This window comes from Drosophila serrata, unplaced genomic scaffold (genome assembly GCF_035046125.1).
Source record: "Drosophila serrata isolate PLE 108 unplaced genomic scaffold, ASM3504612v1 contig_241, whole genome shotgun sequence".
Lineage (NCBI taxonomy): Eukaryota > Metazoa > Arthropoda > Insecta > Diptera > Drosophilidae > Drosophila > Drosophila serrata.
The window spans coordinates 2,433,454-2,453,345 of NW_028257139.1; the positions used below are offsets into that span (position 1 = coordinate 2,433,454).

Sequence of the window (19,892 nt, forward strand, 5' to 3'; positions counted from 1 at the left end):
GCTAATCTAAATTCAAAAAAAATGTATGACCTAGGTAATTAATTTTTTATTTTTATATATTTTTACATATGTGTTACTTCAATTTTTTATTTTGTTGAACCGGAAGTGAAGGATCTACATGAAAACCAAGAAAAAAATCCTCGAATACAAATGCCAAGTTAACGAACCGAAGTCTCAAAAATTCAGCCGGTAATAATAATATTTTAGGTTTATATTATTTTAATTCATAATTAAAATACTCATTTGAGTATTAGCCCCAATAAATTTGTTTTCGGTGTCAAACAAGGGTTTATTAAAGATTTTAGTATAGTACATTTTTTAATCAATTTCAAGTTTTTAATGAGTTAAAATTTTGTTATTATTATTTACCCCTATTATTATTTTATTTGAGGAAATAACGTATTTTCACAATTTATGCCATTTTGTGCAAAAATCGTAATGGCTGCCTTACTTTTCCTGACCAATTTTCTGCACCTTTTATTCAAAGTCCTCAACCTTTTTATAAGAGTACTTTTACCTTTTATAACAGTTTTTATGACAGTTTAGAACGGAATTTTATAAAAAATATACTGCCAAAATCAGCTGATTTCGGCAACTTTAACCTTGATTTAAAACACGAAAATCTAAGCGACTGAAAGATAGCGATTTGGAGAGAAGATAAGCCCTGAAAAAGTACGTGTTTTTGTTGCTTTTACAAGTGTCATTAATCAACGACCTGAAAACCCACAAAACCAGTGAAATTCCTGCAAACTGTTCGCAAAATGAGCCAATCTTCCCCAGAAGTGCAGCTCTCGGGTGAGTTAAAATATATTTACTATGTTTTATAATGTATTAAGTTTTATGTTATGATATGTCAGCCCTGCGTCTCAAATACCATGACCGCAAAGATGCCTTTCTGGAGGAAAATATAAGCGTTAAGAATCCCTTTTGCGTGTTCCGCGATTGGCTAGACCTGGCCCTCAAGACACCGGAGATCCTAGAGCCTAATGCCGCTGCACTGGCCACCGTGAGTGCCGATGGTAAACCATCCAATCGCTTTGTCCTGGTCAAGGATGCCACCGCCGAGGGCTTCACCTTCTTCACCAACTACGGTAGTCGCAAGGCGGCGGACATTGCCGGCAATCCCAATGTGGCCATATCCTTTTATTGGTTGCCGCTGAGGAGGAGCGTCCGGATCGAGGGCATGGCCGAAAAGATTTCGCGCGAGGATTCCCTCAAGTACTTCCACCAGCGACCAAGGGCTAGTCAAATCGGTTCCGCTGCCAGTCCGCAAAGTCAGCAGATTCCATCTCGCAGCTACTTGGATGAAGTGGAGGCTGGGATTAAGCAAAAGCTGGGAGCTGATGGAGAGGTTCCTCTGCCAAATTGGGGCGGCTACCTAGTGCGTCCGGACCTCATTGAATTCTGGCAGGGACAGACCGATCGGCTGCACGATCGCATTCGCTTCCGACGAGGTGCTGGAGTTGAGTCCGAGATTGATGGCAAGCTGGTGCATAAGGGAGAGGATGGCTGGATCTACGAGCGATTGGCTCCATAGGTTGAGAGATCTTTAAGGATCAGATGTCTTCCAAATGTTGTAAAATTTTTCATTGATGTGTTTTAAGAACAAGGTTATAATATTAAAGAGATTGTAATAAAGAAGTATGTTTGCGTTTAAAAATCACACTTTTTTTCTTTAAATTGACAACCTGCAAACCTACCGCAGAGCTGCGCACAGATAGACTTCTCGAGGACATCATCCTCACACACGAACCAACCGAATGATTTAAAATCTTAACGATGACTTTCTACATCGTGCTTATAAACAATCATTATTTTTAGTCACGAGGCTTTTACTCATCTCTAAAACGTTCATATTGATAAGCAGAAGAACGCACATTTCGATAATGCCATTAGATTAGCCATTGAAAGTAATACAAAACTAATATAAAGAGAATCATTTTAAAACTCCAAGTTTAAAACTATGTCCAAGTCCGAAGAATTCACTTTTCGCCGTGCTAAGGCTGAAGATATAAAGGATGTACTGGCCATGATACAGGTTTGAACTACATACATATGCCTTATAAAGAAACTTAACAACCGCGAAATCTGATATTCAGGAGCTGGCTGACTTTGAAAAAATGAGCAATGGTCCTCAGCTTACAGAAGAAGGTAAAGGTTACTGAATATATATGTACATCTAAATATATATTTTATATAATATACAAACAGATCTTAAGCGAGATGCAGGGCTAACTGGTGACCAGGAGTGCTGTGAAGTCTATGTGCTTATAGATAATGCCACAAAGTAAGTAAGATTTACATTCGAAAAGCTTAAAGATAACCATCAAATTCTTTCATCACCCAGCCAGGCGATTGGCTACTCCATTTGCTACAAAGCTTACTCCACCTGGCAGGGTCGCTACTTCTTTGTCGAGGACATTTACGTGCGTCCGGAGCACCGAAAGCGTGGCGCCGGCAAACGAATCTTCCTCGAGGTTTCCGCCCGAGCCGCCGAGCTGAAATGTCCGCGTCTGGAGTTCAATGTCCTGGAGTGGAATCCCGCACGCAAGTTTTACGAAAGCCTTGGGGCGGTGGACTTAACCGCGAAGGAGGGCTGGCACTACTACCGCGTGGAGGAGCAACAGCTTGCCAAATTAGCCCAGGATCTGGCTTCATCCAAGTCTTGACTTCTTTTCGATTTTACATATTTACTAACGTTCACAGTACAAGTTAAATAATACTTAAAGCAAAAGTTTATAGTTGCTATATAACTTTTTGTTTAATTTTTGGCTTCTCACTGATCCCCGGCTACACTGGCTATGACATGGATCTGCATGCTCTTCGTGGAGTTGTAGACTTGTCCGGGCGGAAAAGGATGCACCTTGGAGTGAGCATCGGTCTTACTCTTGCCGCCGGCCGTGTACTTGGACAACCGAATGCTGGGCATCGGAAGAAAGCCGGTACTCAAGGGCATCACATCCAGCGATATGGAATGACTATCAACATCCTTCATTGACACGACACCTGAAAAGGTTTTGGGAAACATTATTATGAGTTGAAATAAAACGGATATCAAGAGGCATAAAAGCTAGCAAATTTTTGTTCGTTGTGTTCCAATCGAAAGCCAGGAAAGATTACAGGATTGTGATATGAGGATCTGGTGTTAGTCATGCATTCCAGCAAATCTACATTGTTAAAGCTATCTAAGTGTGTCCTATACCAGAGACTTACCCATATCTTAAAATGCAAAAGAGTAAATCGTGTGTAGAAAAATCAGAATTAAATCATAAGCAGACAGGAAAAGGAATCGATTAGGATATCAGTATCTTACCCGCCGAACGGCCGCACACTGCCCAGAGATTCTGATCGTTGAGCACCTCGTACATGAGATCCGTGTAGGGATTCTCATGGACCTTGGTTATTTTCAGGTTCATGTTGCACACCGTACGCAGACGGCACAGTTCATTCGGCTCCAGCTGGGCTTGGAGCTTGAAGAGTGTAGTGTAATCCACAAGATCAAAGGCGCAGCCATAGGTCCGCCAGACATCCGGCTGCGTTAGTGTGGCGTATTTAATCACAAAGTGCACTTTAACGATTGGCAACTCATGCTCTGTCTTAAGTGGTTCCACCTGGATCTCATACAGATACGTGACAGTCAGGGATTTGTAGATTTCCTGCGAGGATCGGACAGAGAAACCATCAGTAGTGATGAGAAATACTTCTTACTGTTACTTACAATTGGGTCTTGGGAGGTGGGGTTCAGGTCCAGCAGCTGAACACCGGGCACATCGCACTTTACTTTCGCCTGCTGCAGTAATAAATGAGCATCAAGACCCTTCATGATCACCTGCAGAAACTTTTGGGTGCCGCAAGTGTGGAGGCGGCAAGTGGCCTCCATGGCTGGCTGAAACTCGACTGGTATCGTCAGCTCTGTGCGTGACCAAGGACAACTGAGGGCAATGTGATGCTCATGATGCTTGGACACCTTCCGGCCTGGCATATCTGTGAGAACCTCTAATGGAATGCTGCGCTCCTCGAACGATTTGAAGTTCTGCAGCGGCACTTGAAGCAAGCTCTCAAACGAGGAATCATCATTGGCATTCGCCGTATCGAGAGTCACAGCCTGGCGAATTCGTAAATTCTTTGAACAGCGCAACGAGATCTTGGCATCAGGCGGAAAGATGAAACTGCCACCGGAAATATTTAGACTAATGGGCTGGACAATTCCCGCTATCAAAGTTTTAAACTCCAGCGAGGCGCTGGCAGGTTTCGTGCTAATTTCAAAGCTCGGGGGAGCAAAAGGCAATTGCTCGGACAGGAACTCCAAGCTGGACATGCTGACACAGAGCTGAAAGAGGGGAAAAAAAAGAAAATATTTAAATATATTTGACCATTAGAGGTACAAACCAACCTGCTTGAATTGCCAGCTTCCCACTCGAGTGGCCTTTGCCCTCAGCTCAACGATATTGATGCCCGGCTGCAGGGCAATGTTCTCGGCCTGCACAAAGTTGGTGAAATCTGCTTGCACACTGGGTGATAGCTTCCGCTTTGTGCTGCTGGTGCGCCGCACTGGTTGCTTGCTCTTGGGCATGTCGCATGCCACAGAGGCCGAGTGCAAACGGTTGTCCTGTTTGTATACCAGCTGCAGGGACACTTTCAGTCGCGATGTCGACTCTTTAACCTTGACCGCCGCCGGCTGAGCTGTGGCTGTCAGCGAGACATTTTCCATGGCTAACTCCAGAGGAGCCGCTTGCAACTCGTAGCAGAGCTTGATATTCTCGGCAACAATCCCGCGCGGATAGAGACTCTCCAATTTCAGTTGCACAACAATGTAGTCGTCCTGTATTATCGCTGTCTGATTAAGCACCTCGATATCAATGACACGAAAATGATCCTCCAGGACACAGAAATTCGCATTTTCCATGGATGGCTGAGCCGAGAGCGTTGTTTTTAGGGTTTTTAGCGACTTGAGGAACTCGTCAAAATAGAAAGTTCGGACCAGGGTCTCCAGCTCTACACAGCAGGAAATGGAACTGCAGGTCTTGGTGTAGGCCAGAGAGTCCCCCATCTTCCGATAACAGTTGGCCAGTTCCAGTAACGTCTGGGAGCTTAGCATATGCCAGTTCTCAGCCTTCAGTTCCCGAAGGAGATCCGTGAAGAATCCAACCGCTTTGTGTGGCTCATTCAGGGCACAATAAAAGTTGCCTAAATCCAAGCCTACCAACCGCGCCGATCGCAACCGGGACACATGCTTGTATGTGCTGATGGCTAGCTCCGCCAACTCCAGGTACAGCTTCTGGAAAGCCTGATTGGAGCCCAGCGCCTCCTTAAGTTGCTCCGCCGCCGATTTCTTTGGTTTCCGGTTGGGCGAACGCTCCCGCAGCTGCGGCGTGGCCTGGAGAAATTGTTGCTGCTCCGGTGGGGCGTCTCCTATGCCCGACGAAAGCTGCACCACGATATGTAACTGCTCCGAGCTTGGCGTGCAACCCGGCAGAAGTCCGCACAGCTTACCCAGTTCGTATAGCTTGTCCTTGGCTAAGTTCCAGATGGGAGCACAGTGCTGGAAACAGGTTACCTCGTTCGGCTCCATGGCCTGCTCGCACAGCTGTAAGACCTCCAGGGCGCATACAAACTCCCAGCAGCAGAGGGCTCCCTCCTGGCACTCCAGCTTGATAAACTCCACCTCTCGTAGCGTGGAAAAGAGAAAGTTAAGCAGCCTCTTTGCAATCTCCGGTATGTCGTTACAACTAAGTAGCAGATAAGCCTGGCGTTCGAACAGATAGTTACGGAACTCCAGCAGGGAAACACCCTCATCACGGATTTTTGTCCTCATCTCAAACCTGTCCGGTCTGGACAGGCAAATGCCATGAAAGGCATCCAGCGGCCGGCGAAAATGGCTGGGCCAAGGCTGTTTCTCATTGAGACCCGTGTGCGTGACGTATTGCGAGAACATGGCGTCAAGTTCATCATACTGTATCAGAGCTTCGGTGGGCAGTTCCAGCTTCTCGAAGATCAGCGCCAGGTCCTCCTGCATGAAGAAATACTGGCGGAAGTCCCAGCCATCGTGATTCCGCTTCTCGCGCTTGCTGCGTATTAGTTCTTCGTACTTCACAATATTGCGATTGTAACTGGTGAGCATCAGGAAGCGGATACGCTGCACCAGGCAGCGGAATGACTCCGTCGATTTTTGCTCGAATTTGGCTGGGTTCAGCACGGAAATGCAGCGATCGTCATTTTTGCTGCCAAAGTCCAGACGAATCTTATCGAGCACCGTGGTGCGAGGCATAAAGTTTTTAGTCTTTCGCATGTCCAAGGTTTCAACAAGCAGTATCATCCAGTCCGAGATGCCATAGCTGGTCAACACCTTCAGCCAGGTATCGATCTCTTCCCTAATGGTGGCCTTGTAGGTGTCCACATCCTGCCAAAAGTTTTAAGAAAGTGAGCACTTTAACGTTATGGGAAGAAGTAGCCAAACTAACATTGCATTCTGTCACGTAGATGTGCAGTATTGGGTGCTCCAAAATGCTCCAGTCGCCCTGCTTGTACTTCTCTAGGACACCCACATTGAACTGTTGGGTCTGGGCCTCCAATCGAACATGTTTTGTGGGGCGTTGGAAGGTGCGCCGCCACTCGCAAGTGTCCAGGGGGATTGCATTCAGGATTTGAGACTCCAGCGACCGGAAAAGAGGACATGAACCGGAATCTAGTGAAAATTTACATTAAATGGGAGTTGTATATATGCTTTTCGATAACTTACATGTAATTATTGGCTTTATCTGCATGTTTTCCGTTCTTTTTGTTTATTTTTCATTGGATATAGAAAGCAGCCTCAACAATCAACGAAAAACAGCTGTTTCGATATCGATTGTGGTTTTTTGTTATCGATTATCAATTAAAGTATCTTTAACTTTTATATTTTAAATATTGTTTTAATTCATTTAAATTTATTATTACACTAGACTAATAATTTACAAATTTTCTTTTTCTGGATTGTCAACAGGTGTTTTTTAGTAGCCCTGCGCATGGACGTAGCCAAGAACTGTTTGCGGGGGATTCCATATACATTTACGGCAGAAAACTAGTAAGAATTAATATATATACATCATGGAGTATTATTATGAATTAATGTACTTTATTTATGAGTCCTATTTATATTATATTCAAATATATTAGTGTTTCCTCCACCTGTTTTCTTATTGGACTGGCAAAAAATCGATACCACCCACATATCGTCTATCGGACAGCTGATAGTGAAATCAGCTTCGGCAGACAATTGGAAACAATGGAGAAAAATAATTAATTTGTGTTTAACACGCAAACAAAAAAAGACACTGTTCAGACGCTTTCACTGAATGCTCAATCCGGGAACCTAGTAGGTAGCCTGGACAATGGACATGGCCAGGAGCATCTTTGGCCGAGATCACGAGGGTTACGTGGGCCGTGAAGAGCATACGGTACGCAAACATCATTCGACTAGAATTGCTTATCACGGTAATTAATATTTATCGTTCCACCTTCCCATTGCCAACAGCGTAAGCTGCAGAACCTAGGCTCGGAAGACGACCTGGGCGAGCTGCCGCCCATGATGGAGGAGCTTAGTGTGGCCGATGGCCTGCGACCGAATCCCGGTGGCCCCTTCTCCGCCCTTACAGCCTCTATGTGGCCGCAGGAGATATTGGCGAAGCTAGGCGGCGCAGCGGAGCTGGCCTCCGCGGGTCCTAACGACCAGCCGGAGTATCGCTTCGACGAGTTTGGTTTCCGGGTGGAGGAGGAGGACGGTCCGGAACAGAGCTCCAACAAACTGCTCAGCATTCCATTTGTGGAGGACGCGCAGCAGCGCCTGCAGTGGATCGCTCACCTGGAGTTCTCGCACAACAAGGAGGCGACCGAGCTCAGCTGGGAGCACGTGGATGTGATGCTGCCGCGAACTGAAAAGCTGCGCAACATGGTCCGCCAGGGAATTCCGCACACGCTGCGGGCCCAGATGTGGATGCGATTATCAGGAGCCCTGGCCAAAAAGCAAAAGAGCGAGACCAGCTACCAGGACATAGTGAAGGGTAATATCCTACTCCGAGAGTTTGGCAGCAAGTATTAAAATTCAATATTCCTTTTCAGCCTCCAGCAATGACCAACTGATGACATCAAAGCAGATCGAGAAGGACCTGCTGCGCATCCTGCCGACTAACGCCTGTTTTAGTAATCCTAACGGAACAGGCATACCACGCCTGCGTCGCATCCTTAGGGGCATCGCGTGGCTCTTCCCGGACATCGGCTACTGCCAAGGCACCGGTGTAATAGCCGCATGCCTTCTGCTCTTCATGGAGGAGGAGAACGCCTTCTGGATTATGGCCACCATTGTAGAGGATCTGCTGCCCGCCTCCTACTATAGTTCAACGCTGCTGGGCATCCAGGCAGACCAGCGTGTGATGCAGACACTCATAGCAAACTACTTGAGCAGCGTGGACGAGTCGCTGCGGAAACATGACATTGAACTGTCGCTGATCACCTTGCACTGGTTCCTCACCCTCTTCGCCAATGTGGTCCATATGAAAATCCTGGTACGCATCTGGGACTGGTTCTTCTACGAGGGATCCATCGTCCTCTTTCAGCTCACCCTGGGCATGCTGAAGGTTAAGGAGCAGGAGCTGAAACACCTGGAGAACTCCGCCCAAATCTTCAACTCGCTATCGGATATTCCGGGCGAGGTCACCGACGTCGAGGTGCTCTTCCGTCAGGCCCTGGAGGTGGGAGGTTCTCTCAGCCAGACAGTAATCGATACACATCGGCGGCGCCATTTGGCATATCTCATGGCGGATCAGGGCCATCAGATTGGTAACCCCGAAGCAGCGCCGAATCTTCCGAAGCAGCAACTAGCCCGACGGCAGGTCCGCAAGAGCAAGTCGATCTTAGAGGCCTTCCTGTTTCGAGGCGATGCCAGCGATGGAGATCAGCTGAAGAACAAGAACATACGGCAAACTGAGATCCTTGTGGACCTGAGAGAGGCCATACTAAAGGTGGGCCGCCACTTTATAACCATCGAGCCGAAGCTTGCCGGACACATCCAGCTAACGGCCAACTACAGCAGCGAGTCGCACGCAAAGGACCACGAAAACTTCATCAATGTGGCTAGGACGCGAAAGCGTCGAGCTAAAGCCCTACACGACTTCGAACGGCACGACGACGATGAGCTGGGCTTCCGCCGCAACGACATCATTACGATTATCAGCCAAAAGGACGAGCACTGCTGGGTGGGCGAACTAAACGGACTTCGCGGCTGGTTTCCTGCCAAGTTTGTGGAGTTGCTGGACGAGCGAAGCAAGCTGTACACCTCGGCGGGTGATGATGCCATTTCTGAGACGGTGACGGACCTGGTGCGGGGCACTTTGGCGCCAGCCATCAAGGCCTTCCTAGAGCACGGCATGAAACGTCCCACATTCCTGGGTGGACCCATTCACCCCTGGCTGTATATCGAAGAGGCTGCCACCCGTGAGGTGGAGAAGGACTTTGAGTCCGTTTACAGCCGGCTGGTTCTGTGCAAGACGTATCGCCTGGACGAGGACGGCAAGGTTCTCACCCCCGAGGAGCTGCTCTACCGCTGCGTCCAGGCCATCAATCAGACACACGACGATGCTCATGCCCAAATGGATGTGAAGCTGCGATCGCTCATCTGCCTGGGCCTCAACGAGCAGGTGCTGCACCTTTGGTTAGAGGTGCTGTGCGCTTGCCAGGAGGTCGTGCAGAAGTGGTACCACTCGTGGAGCTTTATCGATTCTCCCGGCTGGGTGCAGATCAAGTGTGAGCTGCGCATCCTATCGCAGTTCGCCTTTAATCTGAATCCCGATTGGGAGCTGCCGCCGAAGCGCGGAAAGGAGTCACAGCCGCTCAAGGACGGAGTACGGGACATGCTGGTGAAGCACCACCTCTTCTCATGGGATCTGTGAGGTCCACTCTGCCGCTTTGTATAGAGTTCCACAATCTCGTTGGCAATCTGCGTAACTGCGTATCAAATATCTCATCGCGCCGTATTCGTTTTCTGATAAGATCCAATCGTGCAATCGCATTCTTTTGAATTTAGTAGCTAGCATCCATCCGCTTTTTAAGAACTTCTTTGTTTTCCTGCGCCTCTAACTTAAGTGCTTTATCATAAACTATATTTAGCTCTAAATATGATCGCCCTTAATATGTATAGCTCGAGCCGTTTGTTTACTTAACGTCCATCCATTATAGTTATTATAAATCCTAGACCACACACCAACAAACTACTAAATTACAAATGTAACGTACCTTTAAATTGAAATCAAATCTTATAAAGTACATACATATTTATTACTATATACACATAGATGTTTAATTGTCTAAATGCATTTCATTAAAGTTTAAAATATATATATTTAAATTGTACACAAAAATAGTATGCGTTTCTAGTTACACACCAGGCCCAAGTAGTCATCCATCAAAGTGCCAATGGCAAACTACATGAATTTTAGGGAGAATCGTTAATATAGTCTTTAATGCAAATACTGTGGTCAACTTACGATTCCTGTGGCATCAACACGAGTTCCCACTATCTTCAGACGTATTTTATCCTCCCCAGAGATGACCACGTCCTCATCTTTGCTCTTGTAGCAAGGCGGATTGCCATTCGGACAGAACTGCATGTCGGCGGGAATAGACTGCAAGAGGGGAACCACATTTTACATTTTTATAACTCCAACGTAACCATAAATACCCACATGGTGCGAAATAAAGCAGGACAATGGACCGATCTCAGCAAACATGCCCACTTTGTTGATCTGCTTGACCACCGCATCCAGCACCTCGCCCTTAAACGGCCGGAAGACAATTGCCTTGTACTTCACCGGGTAGACCACGAATCCCTGACCCGGCTGGATAACACCGGAGCCGATCTGGTCTATGGTCGTGACAGCTATCACGAAACCGTATTTGCCCGTGCAGGTGCCCTCCACTTCTGAGTAGAGTTTCTGCTTCACCGTCTCCAGCAGCTGCGGGCCAAAATATCGCGGATGCAGCAGGATCTCATGCTCCAGCGAAATCTATGAATGAAGCATATGATTAGCTTTCGCTGCGAGCTGTAAAAGCAATTTAACTTACGTGGTAAAACATTATTAATTATTTTTATACAAAAATATAAAATAAACAGCCGGGAACCGCACAAGACGCTAGAGATGACAAAAAGTCGATTGCAGAAAATCGACTACCTCAATGTTTCCGATATCGATACATATAATCGAATGGCCGGAGAATTTGAAATTAAATTTAAAAAAATATATTCAATGGGTTAGAGCCTAAATCATATACGTAGGTGCAGCCAGCACCATTAAAAAGAACCTAAGAAAATTCGTTTAAACTTCAATTTAATAGTTTTTCGTCTAAAATATAAATATTCGAAATTTTCGGGTTTATATTTCTACCTAGTTTTTGTTTGATTTGTAAATTCATATGTAAGTCGTTCCGTATTGCCACAATTCCATTGGGTATTTAATAATAAATTATATACAATCTAAACTTTACAAAACAGCACAATCTATTCGTCCTTGAGTCCCATGGCAAAATCTTGGGTCTCTCCTCCGCTTCGAAAGATGCGCACGTAGGCAGACTTGAAGCCAAACTTCCAAATGGCGATATAGGGCAAGTAATAGGTAAGCACGTCCACCATCCAGATGCGAAAGTTCAAATACCACCGCACGACGGCGTACCTGTGCAGGTAGGTGACAATAAACAAGCCGTAGCTGACAATAAAGCGATCCCACCATCCCATGTCGTAGTAGTGCAGTTTTTGCTGAGGATCCCTGACAACCCCGTTGCTGTGATCGAAGCTGTAGTACTCGTATCCCTTTACGCATGCCAGTCGCTTCGTAAAGAATATATTGGCGTCCACCGAGAGCATGGTATTAATGTGCCACAGTCCATTTATCAGGGCCGCTGTCATTTGGTGGAAATCCTCACTGGTATTTTCCAAAGCTGGCTCATACACCTTCCGCATGACAATGTCCAAGCGCGGCTTTGACTCCGACCAATTCCTGCCGCAGATATTGTACTCTTCCTTAATGCCTAGTAGATGGCCCAGAACACGCCACATGTGCGAAGTGGCCTCCAGGAAGTCTTCGTCGTACAACTGAATTCGATGAGCCCCCATTGTAATGAATCCAATGAAACCAAACTGGGTCAGGGCCAAATCCTTCTGTGTTATCTGTCCGGCTCCCCGACGGGCACAGGCATGACTGGAGCGGGAGTGTGCCCGTCTAACAGCCGCAATGCTAGTCCAGAAACGGCTTCTCCGATCTGATATGTCGTTGTTGTACCAGGCCTGCGTGTGGAAAATGGTGCGCACGTAGCGACGGTAAGCGGTGAACGCTGTCGATGATTGGCGTGTGCACGAGAGCACCCGGAGAATCGAGGGAACAGCCAAAACGGCAATGAGTCCCGCCAGCATTCCTGCATTCATCACAAAGCGATATTCGCTGAAATAATTCTGTCCACTGGAGGGCGAAACAATGAAAAAGGCCATTACAGTATATATTACGAATGCAAGTAAGCAATTAGCTCCATCGATCGGTCACGCAACTTACCGCCTGAACAGCTTCTCATCGAACCATGGCGGCAACTCCAGTTCCTCCCCGCTGTCGCCCTCCTGACTGCCGTCGATCAGCAAATGCTCCAAGTACTTCTCAGGATCTAAGAAAGACTCCTCTTTCGCCTTTCCTGCCTTATGCCCATCTTTGGAATCCGACCGCACATGCATTTTCCCACTGTCCACTGGAAAGACCACGCGCAAAAGAAAACGATTTCAGACTAACGAAAAGAAAGAGGAAAAGAAAAACCGAAACAAACATATTTGACGATGGAGTGCCAAGAGAGAAAGTTTTTTCGGCCTTAGCCGTCACCGCTACCCATTCCACTCTGCACTTACAGGGTTTACGCTTTCTAGATGAGCTGTTTGATCCGTCAATGTCGGCAAGTCGCATGGCAGCAGCGGTGGCTCAATTATGACTTGTTAATCTAATTGGCAAATACACAATAGTTGCAGCGCGATGTGCAAAAAATACATATTACACCCTCGGATATAAATCACGGCTGCTTCGCTTCGCGGCTGGAAGGGAACTGAGCCGGAATTGTCGCGGAAGGCTTAAAAAGTAATGATTGTAGGCCGGTCATTGGCGCGTGAAAAGATTTTAAATTAACTTGCTGATAACGAAGAAACTAAACAGCTTTTTGTTTATGCAATTTTAACCGGGCTACCACCCCGCGGAATGTTTGGCGTTGCCACCCAGGCCAGATACCGTGCAAATAATGCAATTATTACACTATTTTTTAACATTTTATTTGTTTTTTATTAAGTAACCTAATACCTAATATTAAATAATACAAAAATTAATTGAAACATAAAAAAATACATCCGTTAACGTTTGAAACAAAAAATCATATTTCATTTAATATTTTCTAATTAATTCATGTTAAAGATTCATGTTTTAATATAGGTGCAAAAACATCGATGTTTTCCCAAAACACGATACAACATCGATGTTTTAAAAATTGAAATAATGTTTTTAAAACTTATTGAAAATCACCCACTCGTACCTTTCGTTTGATTTTACTCTGAATGGCGCAGAAACATCGATGGTCAAAGAAACATCGATGATTTAGAAAATTCGAAAAACATCGATACCTCCATTTTTTCATCGATGTTTTGGTCAGCTCTATTGCCGACGACGCTTGCAAAAAAAAAAAAAAAAATAGGAAGAAAGGGAAAATTGTCATTTCTTCTTTAACGCTGTAGATACGCTTGTAAAAGTGTGCACGAAACACCTGAATCTAGTTTCGACGCTCTCGGATCTATTCCTGATCAAGCGTCAGCTGCGCCCGTTTTGAAACGTGCCAATTTCGTTAGTTTTCGCCGCGGTCTGTGCACGCGTTTTGCCGCTTCGGCTTTTGTTGTTTTGGCGCTCGAATTTTTCGGCTGCCGACTTTTGACGCCATGGTGGATCGCAGTGATAATGGTAAGTATGACATTTTCTATTGCTAATTTGATGGTCTAATCGGCTGCGTTCATCCATAAGCCGCCGAATCCTTTGACGATGCCGTCGAGGAGCGTGTAATTAATGAGGAGTACAAAATATGGAAGAAAAACACTCCGTTCCTGTACGACTTGGTCATGACGCACGCCCTGGAATGGCCTTCTCTGACTGCCCAGTGGCTGCCGGACGTGACCAAGCAGGACGGCAAGGACTACTCAGTGCACCGTCTCATTCTGGGCACACACACATCCGACGAACAGAATCATCTGCTGATCGCCAGCGTTCAGCTGCCCAGTGAGGATGCACAGTTCGATGGCTCGCACTACGACAACGAGAAGGGCGAGTTTGGAGGCTTTGGCTCTGTGTGTGGCAAAATCGAAATCGAGATCAAGATCAACCACGAGGGAGAGGTGAATCGGGCCCGTTACATGCCTCAAAACGCCTGCGTGATCGCCACCAAGACGCCGTCGAGCGATGTCCTGGTGTTTGATTACACGAAGCATCCCAGCAAGCCGGAGCCTTCCGGAGAATGCCAGCCGGACCTGCGCCTACGCGGCCACCAAAAGGAGGGCTATGGTCTTTCCTGGAACCCCAACCTCAATGGTAAGAATATATTTTTATTTTGGGTTGCGTTAGAAAGAACAATATGCATTATTTACGACATTTTCAGGATACTTGCTTTCGGCTTCCGATGATCACACCATTTGCTTGTGGGACATCAACGCCACCCCCAAGGAGCACCGGGTTATTGATGCTAAGAATATCTTCACCGGGCACACCGCTGTCGTAGAGGACGTGGCTTGGCATCTGCTTCACGAGTCGCTGTTTGGCTCTGTGGCCGACGATCAGAAACTGATGATCTGGGATACACGCAACAACAACACCTCAAAGCCCTCGCACACTGTGGATGCCCACACGGCCGAGGTGAACTGCTTGAGCTTCAATCCCTACTCGGAGTTCATACTGGCGACCGGTTCTGCCGACAAGACCGTTGCCCTTTGGGATCTGCGCAATCTGAAGCTAAAACTACATTCCTTTGAGTCGCATAAGGACGAGATCTTCCAAGTGCAGTGGTCGCCGCACAATGAGACCATCTTGGCCTCCTCTGGCACCGACCGCCGCCTGCATGTCTGGGATCTGTCCAAAATTGGAGAGGAGCAGAGTTCAGAAGATGCCGAAGACGGCCCGCCAGAATTGCTGTTCATCCACGGCGGCCACACGGCAAAGATTAGCGACTTCTCCTGGAACCCCAACGAACCCTGGATTATCTGCTCAGTGTCCGAGGACAACATTATGCAAGTTTGGCAGATGGCCGAAAATGTCTACAACGACGAGGAGTCAGAGATTCCGGCCTCCGAGTTGGAAACCAACACCGCTTAAAGCAAGAGTTGCCGGGTCTATTTCCACAACTCTGAAACTACAACTACAATTATGTTTTGGCCGCGCCCAATGTCAACTATCCAGCTTATCTGGCGAGTTGGCACTCATTTTAATTTATATATATTTACATAATTTTAAAAGGTACACAAATAAGTTCACATTTTTCAGCAGCGTACGATCCACGAATCTTTAATTAAAAACGATTTGAAAGACCCCAGACTGGCTCTTGGTTTTAAATGCGAAAGGTCCCCTGAAGTCACAATACTAGACCACCATATACTTGTGTTTCTTGCCAAACACTTCGATGTCCACACTTAGCGCTCTGACGTCCTCCTTGTGCCGCCGGGACGTAATTTTACCGGTGATAATATCTCCTGCCTTCACATTCTGGGGCTGGTCAATGAAGAAAACCGTCTGCTTCCAGTGGGTGGGTGTCTCATTGGGTGATGTGCTGAACATGACGGCGGAGGGCAGCTCAAATAGTGTGTCAAAGAAGCCAACAAATGCGGAAAGGCGACCCTCTTTAGTGACCTTTAAGCTAAAATTGTGACTAAAGTTGGGGTAGTTTAGATCGACAGTCATAATGTCAAAGTTTGCTATCTGTTCGGGTTCCGTTAGCGTGAACTGTGCATCCACCACCTCCATTAGCGGTTCTTTAATAGAGCTCTTGCGCAAATCGCTCATGTTCACATCATACACATCCGACCAGAAGTCCACCTGTTCAGCGTATAGGGTGTCGTTGCCGTAGCCCAACAGGCTCAAGGTGCAGCGGCTCGGCAGGATAATGCCGTTCGGGTTAAGGTGGTGCTCGCGAGCATAAATGATGCTGTCCAGCATAGACTCGTACAGCAGGAAGTAGCCCATCCACTCGGAAATAATAATGTCGTACTTGGCCTCTGGCAAATCAGTATCCTCTAGGCGGCCCTTGATAAGCTCCACATTCTCCACCTTGTTTTTACGGACAATGTCCATGGCCGTGTAGACGATGTCAGAGTTATCTATGCCCACCACGCGGGAGGCGCCCGCCTTGGAGGCAAAAATGGATAGAATTCCTGTGCCGCAGCCCACATCTAGCACAGTCTTACCACGGACCACTGCCTCGTTTTGAAGCAAAGCCGAGCGATAGGTGCTGGTCCGTACTTTGTCGCTCAACATTTCGTGATGGATGCCAAAGTGAGAATAGCTGTTGAAGTACTCTTTGTCCAGATTGGGATTATTCCGCGGCACGGGATTGCTGGCTGCTTTGCTGTCTCCATGAACCTTCTGTAGGAGCTCCTTGTAGTCGCTACGCATGCGCTCCATATCCTCGTTGGCTTGTTGGAGCAGCAGGGATTGCTCGCCAATCCGCTGATGCAGCTCGGCCACCGTCGGCTGAGCCTCGGCAGCGTCTGTCTTCAATGCTTCGTAGTCGTAGCACAGCCAGGGCTCATACTCCTGAGGTTTAAGATACTTCTCGTCTTCCCATAGCGCCTGTTCAGTGGAGAGGATCTGTTCGGCACTTGTCTTGTTGGCTCTTATAAAGTTTATCAGCTTGATGAAGGAATATTGATCCATTTGGAATTTCGCTTTAAGCTGCGACAGGTTCACCTTGTGGTGAACATCCAAGTGCTCAATGGCAGTTTCAAGTTTCTGAAAGACCTCGGCGCAAAACAGACAAGTAACTGGCTCTTCGACTTCGTCCATCGCATCGTCATCATCATCCTCAATGTCATCGTATTCATCTTCGTCGCTACTGGCATCTGCCGGCTTCTCCCGGGCGAACTTCTGGAGCTCCGAATCCTGTGCGTTTTCTGCCAGATACAGAAAACATTGTACATTCGTTAAAGTTAACAACATAACCGCGACTATACCTTTGATTTCAGTGTCCTTCATGTTGTGACTCCAGTCAAAAACAGTAAAAGAATGTAAAATTACAACTAACTTGTTTTTGCGGTGCCAGCACGTGCGGAGATTCAACAAGAAAGCATTGGTGGAAAAATTAACTAACGCGTGTGTATTTTTTAGGGTATCACCGGGGATATTTTTTCGTATACCTAAAGTTTTAGTTGGCTTTGTTTATTCATATTGATTTAAAATATGTGCACCTCCAAGAAGGTTTAATTGATTTTCTATTACATTTTTGGCAATATCACCGGATGATAATTTGAAATTTATTAACTATTCATCTGGCCTATTGTTTTAAGTTATAGGGTGTTCTGGGTGATTTAATATTATGGGGCTAAAAATACCAAGTCTGGTATATACCAAGAATTATCTAAAACGCGTTAGGAGAAGCTCTTCCTTGCATAATTCTAGTTGTAAATAAAACGATGTTGCAGGTATTTCAATTAATTTATTAAAGAAAACTATAAATTAACATATAATCTTTGATCTGTAGGCATTGAAGACTCTACGCTGGGCGCAGCCAATTCGGGCACTGTCTGCCGTGTCCACCAGCAGTGCCGGGACACAGACGAATGTTTTACCAAAGACACCTGCACCGGAGCCGGATAAACTTTATAGCAAGTTGGAGATTGAGCTGCGGGGGATTGATCCCGCTGTTCTTAAAAGCTACACCTGGTTCGCCACCACCGCTGCAGACCATTTGGGCATTGAGAAGGGCAAGTGGTAAGTCGGGCCACTAGTTTCCGCTTACTGGAGGAGACCTCTAATATCATATTTTGCAGCTGGTCACCTCGGAAGGCGCACCACGAGCGGATGACGCTTCTGAAGTCGGTGCACATCTACAAGAAGCATCGAGTGCAGTACGAGGTGCGAACCCACTTCCGCTACATGAACTTCCACAAGCTAACGGGCTCTACGCTGGATACGTTCCTGGAGTACATCGAACGCAACCTTCCCGAGGGCGTAGCGCTGCAGGCGTCCAAGACGGAACTGCAACAGATTCCCGATCATCTGCGCCAGCCCCCGGAGCAAGTGTAGAAGCCTCAAGGACCCTAGCCACTAGTTAATAATAGTTTAACGAGGAGCCTTTCAACTGTCGCACAGAGATTAGGCTGATAAACAACAGAATAAATCGAAAATAGAAGCATCGGCACTCGACACATAAACCGGCGGTAGTAATCGGTCGAAATCGGGCCCCGTCCGCGATTAGCGACGATAAGTGTTTGGGCTGAATATTAAAATAAACGTCGTATCTTGACACACATAATGGCATCCACTTGAAGAGTCCGCGCAAACAAAATCCGAGGTGGGCTCTCGGTGGCCCGCAGTAGCTATTCCAAGCCGAGCAGAAGCAGATCAGCAGCAGAATGCGGCAGGCACACTTCACATCCCAGCTTCTGCTGGCCACGGCCATTCTTTACGCCTGTCTGTCACCCGCTGCCTGTGTCTACGAATCGGTGATCCTTAATTTCCTTAATGAGTTTCGCATGCGCATGTGCCATCCCATTCCGAACCTGGGACTGCCCGCCCTGGATCCCCTGCAGTTGGGTCCGGCCGAGACAGCGGTAAACAATAAATATCTTGTGGAGTGAGTTCGAATTGAAAGGGCTTCTTTCCTTTATAGAAAGCTTTATGTGTCTCCACTTTTACAGCTTCACTGGATCTATTGACGACTTTAATTTGCATGGACTGTCCGACTTTGATGTGCCTACTCTTACCCTGAGGCCGGTGATCGGGCTGACAAGCACCATGAACGTCACCTTTCCCCTCACACACTTTGAGTCTTTGTACACGGCCAAGGGATCGCTAGCCTATATCCTCAACTTGGCCGGCGATGGCAATGCAGAGTAAGGAGAACATAGAAAAAGCGCTACTAAGAAGCCCTTCTTATTAACTCTTTGCTTTTAGAACCTCCATCACTGACTTTTCGATCAGAATCTCGTTCCGGATGAGAACCTTGTCCCCGCTGAGCATTTCGAACCTGCAAATTGACATACATCTTGGAGATCTAAAGATCAACTTTGACAATCTGCTGGAGGAAGAGCGAGTGAATGAGTTTATTCATGCTTTGGTCAACGAAATGGGCGTAGAGCTGCTCGGTGATGTTTGGGACTATGGTCAGGGCACAGTGGTCTCCAAGGTTCAAACGGTAGGTTTGCCATAGAGTTGTGACCTTATTATGTCCTTATCATCCACATTCTTACATATTTTTAGGCTGTCAACAATTTTTTGAGTCAGTTCACATTATCGGACATCATTTCCATCATAACTGGAGGAGGAAATGGCGAGGAAAGTGCACCCATATTCGAGGGGGTTGAGCCCGACTGCAAGCTCGAGGCCACCACAAGGAACTAAGACTGAAACCAACATCTTATAAGTTACTATTCTAATATAGCCTTAAAAATAAACTTAGAAACGTTTATATTGATAGGTGGCATTGGGTTTATACAAAATACTTAAAAGATACGATTTATGGACCGTTTGACGTTTTAGCCGAGCTTACTTATCATTGTGATAAGGATGACCATCGGGTAACACGTTCTCATGAAGCTATCAAAACCCCATTTGCATTTAAATCCGTCTGTTATCACACCATCGTTGGTATTCCCG

The 19,892-nt window shown here is 46.6% G+C and overlaps 10 protein-coding genes across 11 annotated transcripts; 6 read left to right on the forward strand and 4 right to left on the reverse strand.

Annotated features, from left to right (window-relative positions):
* The first annotated feature begins 542 nt into the window (after positions 1–542).
* On the forward strand, positions 543–1,660 carry sgll (sugarlethal). 2 transcript variants are annotated; one of them, XM_020958201.2, is made up of 3 exons: positions 543–672; positions 736–795; positions 858–1,660. In XM_020958201.2, coding segments are annotated over exons 1-3 (741 nt in total). In that variant the 5' UTR covers positions 543–671; the 3' UTR covers positions 1,538–1,660. The 2 variants fall into 2 exon arrangements, with proteins under 2 accessions (XP_020813860.2, XP_020813861.2); XM_020958202.2 differs by having other exon boundaries at positions 621–795.
* A 159-nt stretch (positions 1,661–1,819) lies between these two features.
* LOC110188556 (thialysine N-epsilon-acetyltransferase) lies at positions 1,820–2,753 on the forward strand. Its single transcript, XM_020958315.2, has 4 exons — positions 1,820–2,038; positions 2,100–2,151; positions 2,212–2,287; positions 2,348–2,753. Exons 1-4 carry the CDS (start codon positions 1,964–1,966, stop codon positions 2,667–2,669), a joined length of 525 nt encoding a protein of 174 aa, XP_020813974.2. The 5' UTR covers positions 1,820–1,963; the 3' UTR covers positions 2,670–2,753.
* Positions 2,159–6,899, reverse strand: SIDL (SIDL trafficking protein particle complex subunit 10). The gene is made up of 6 exons (XM_020958314.2): positions 6,740–6,899; positions 6,462–6,685; positions 4,394–6,400; positions 3,719–4,330; positions 3,314–3,656; positions 2,159–3,006 (listed from the first exon to the last, which is right to left on the reverse strand). The coding sequence occupies exons 1-6, from the start codon at positions 6,762–6,764 to the stop codon at positions 2,777–2,779; spliced, it is 3,441 nt and encodes a 1,146-aa protein (XP_020813973.2). The 5' UTR covers positions 6,765–6,899; the 3' UTR covers positions 2,159–2,776.
* A 254-nt stretch (positions 6,900–7,153) lies between these two features.
* On the forward strand, positions 7,154–10,391 carry LOC110188352 (small G protein signaling modulator 3 homolog). The gene is made up of 3 exons (XM_020958060.2): positions 7,154–7,436; positions 7,514–8,039; positions 8,098–10,391. Exons 1-3 carry the CDS (start codon positions 7,371–7,373, stop codon positions 9,921–9,923), a joined length of 2,418 nt encoding a protein of 805 aa, XP_020813719.1. The 5' UTR covers positions 7,154–7,370; the 3' UTR covers positions 9,924–10,391.
* Polr2G (DNA-directed RNA polymerase II subunit Rpb7) lies at positions 10,290–11,313 on the reverse strand. Its single transcript, XM_020958062.2, has 4 exons — positions 11,095–11,313; positions 10,716–11,036; positions 10,518–10,655; positions 10,290–10,454 (listed from the first exon to the last, which is right to left on the reverse strand). The coding sequence occupies exons 1-4, from the start codon at positions 11,104–11,106 to the stop codon at positions 10,404–10,406; spliced, it is 522 nt and encodes a 173-aa protein (XP_020813721.1). The 5' UTR covers positions 11,107–11,313; the 3' UTR covers positions 10,290–10,403.
* Positions 11,314–11,340: 27 nt separating this feature from the next.
* Positions 11,341–13,274, reverse strand: LOC110188353 (uncharacterized). Its single transcript, XM_020958061.2, has 3 exons — positions 12,914–13,274; positions 12,573–12,759; positions 11,341–12,482 (listed from the first exon to the last, which is right to left on the reverse strand). The coding sequence occupies exons 1-3, from the start codon at positions 12,966–12,968 to the stop codon at positions 11,528–11,530; spliced, it is 1,197 nt and encodes a 398-aa protein (XP_020813720.2). The 5' UTR covers positions 12,969–13,274; the 3' UTR covers positions 11,341–11,527.
* Positions 13,275–13,612: 338 nt separating this feature from the next.
* Caf1-55 (chromatin assembly factor 1 p55 subunit) lies at positions 13,613–15,615 on the forward strand. The gene is made up of 3 exons (XM_020958487.2): positions 13,613–14,000; positions 14,061–14,621; positions 14,689–15,615. Exons 1-3 carry the CDS (start codon positions 13,979–13,981, stop codon positions 15,396–15,398), a joined length of 1,293 nt encoding a protein of 430 aa, XP_020814146.1. The 5' UTR covers positions 13,613–13,978; the 3' UTR covers positions 15,399–15,615.
* On the reverse strand, positions 15,448–17,419 carry Art3 (arginine methyltransferase 3). The gene is made up of 2 exons (XM_020958486.2): positions 17,249–17,419; positions 15,448–17,188 (listed from the first exon to the last, which is right to left on the reverse strand). The coding sequence occupies exons 1-2, from the start codon at positions 17,268–17,270 to the stop codon at positions 15,663–15,665; spliced, it is 1,548 nt and encodes a 515-aa protein (XP_020814145.2). The 5' UTR covers positions 17,271–17,419; the 3' UTR covers positions 15,448–15,662.
* Positions 17,420–17,573: 154 nt separating this feature from the next.
* On the forward strand, positions 17,574–18,448 carry mRpS10 (mitochondrial ribosomal protein S10). Its single transcript, XM_020958489.2, has 3 exons — positions 17,574–17,716; positions 17,776–18,005; positions 18,065–18,448. Exons 1-3 carry the CDS (start codon positions 17,708–17,710, stop codon positions 18,318–18,320), a joined length of 495 nt encoding a protein of 164 aa, XP_020814148.1. The 5' UTR covers positions 17,574–17,707; the 3' UTR covers positions 18,321–18,448.
* Positions 18,065–19,690, forward strand: LOC110188686 (uncharacterized). Its single transcript, XM_020958488.2, has 4 exons — positions 18,065–18,870; positions 18,935–19,129; positions 19,191–19,431; positions 19,497–19,690. The coding sequence occupies exons 1-4, from the start codon at positions 18,650–18,652 to the stop codon at positions 19,635–19,637; spliced, it is 798 nt and encodes a 265-aa protein (XP_020814147.1). The 5' UTR covers positions 18,065–18,649; the 3' UTR covers positions 19,638–19,690.
* Positions 19,691–19,892: the final 202 nt, after the last annotated feature.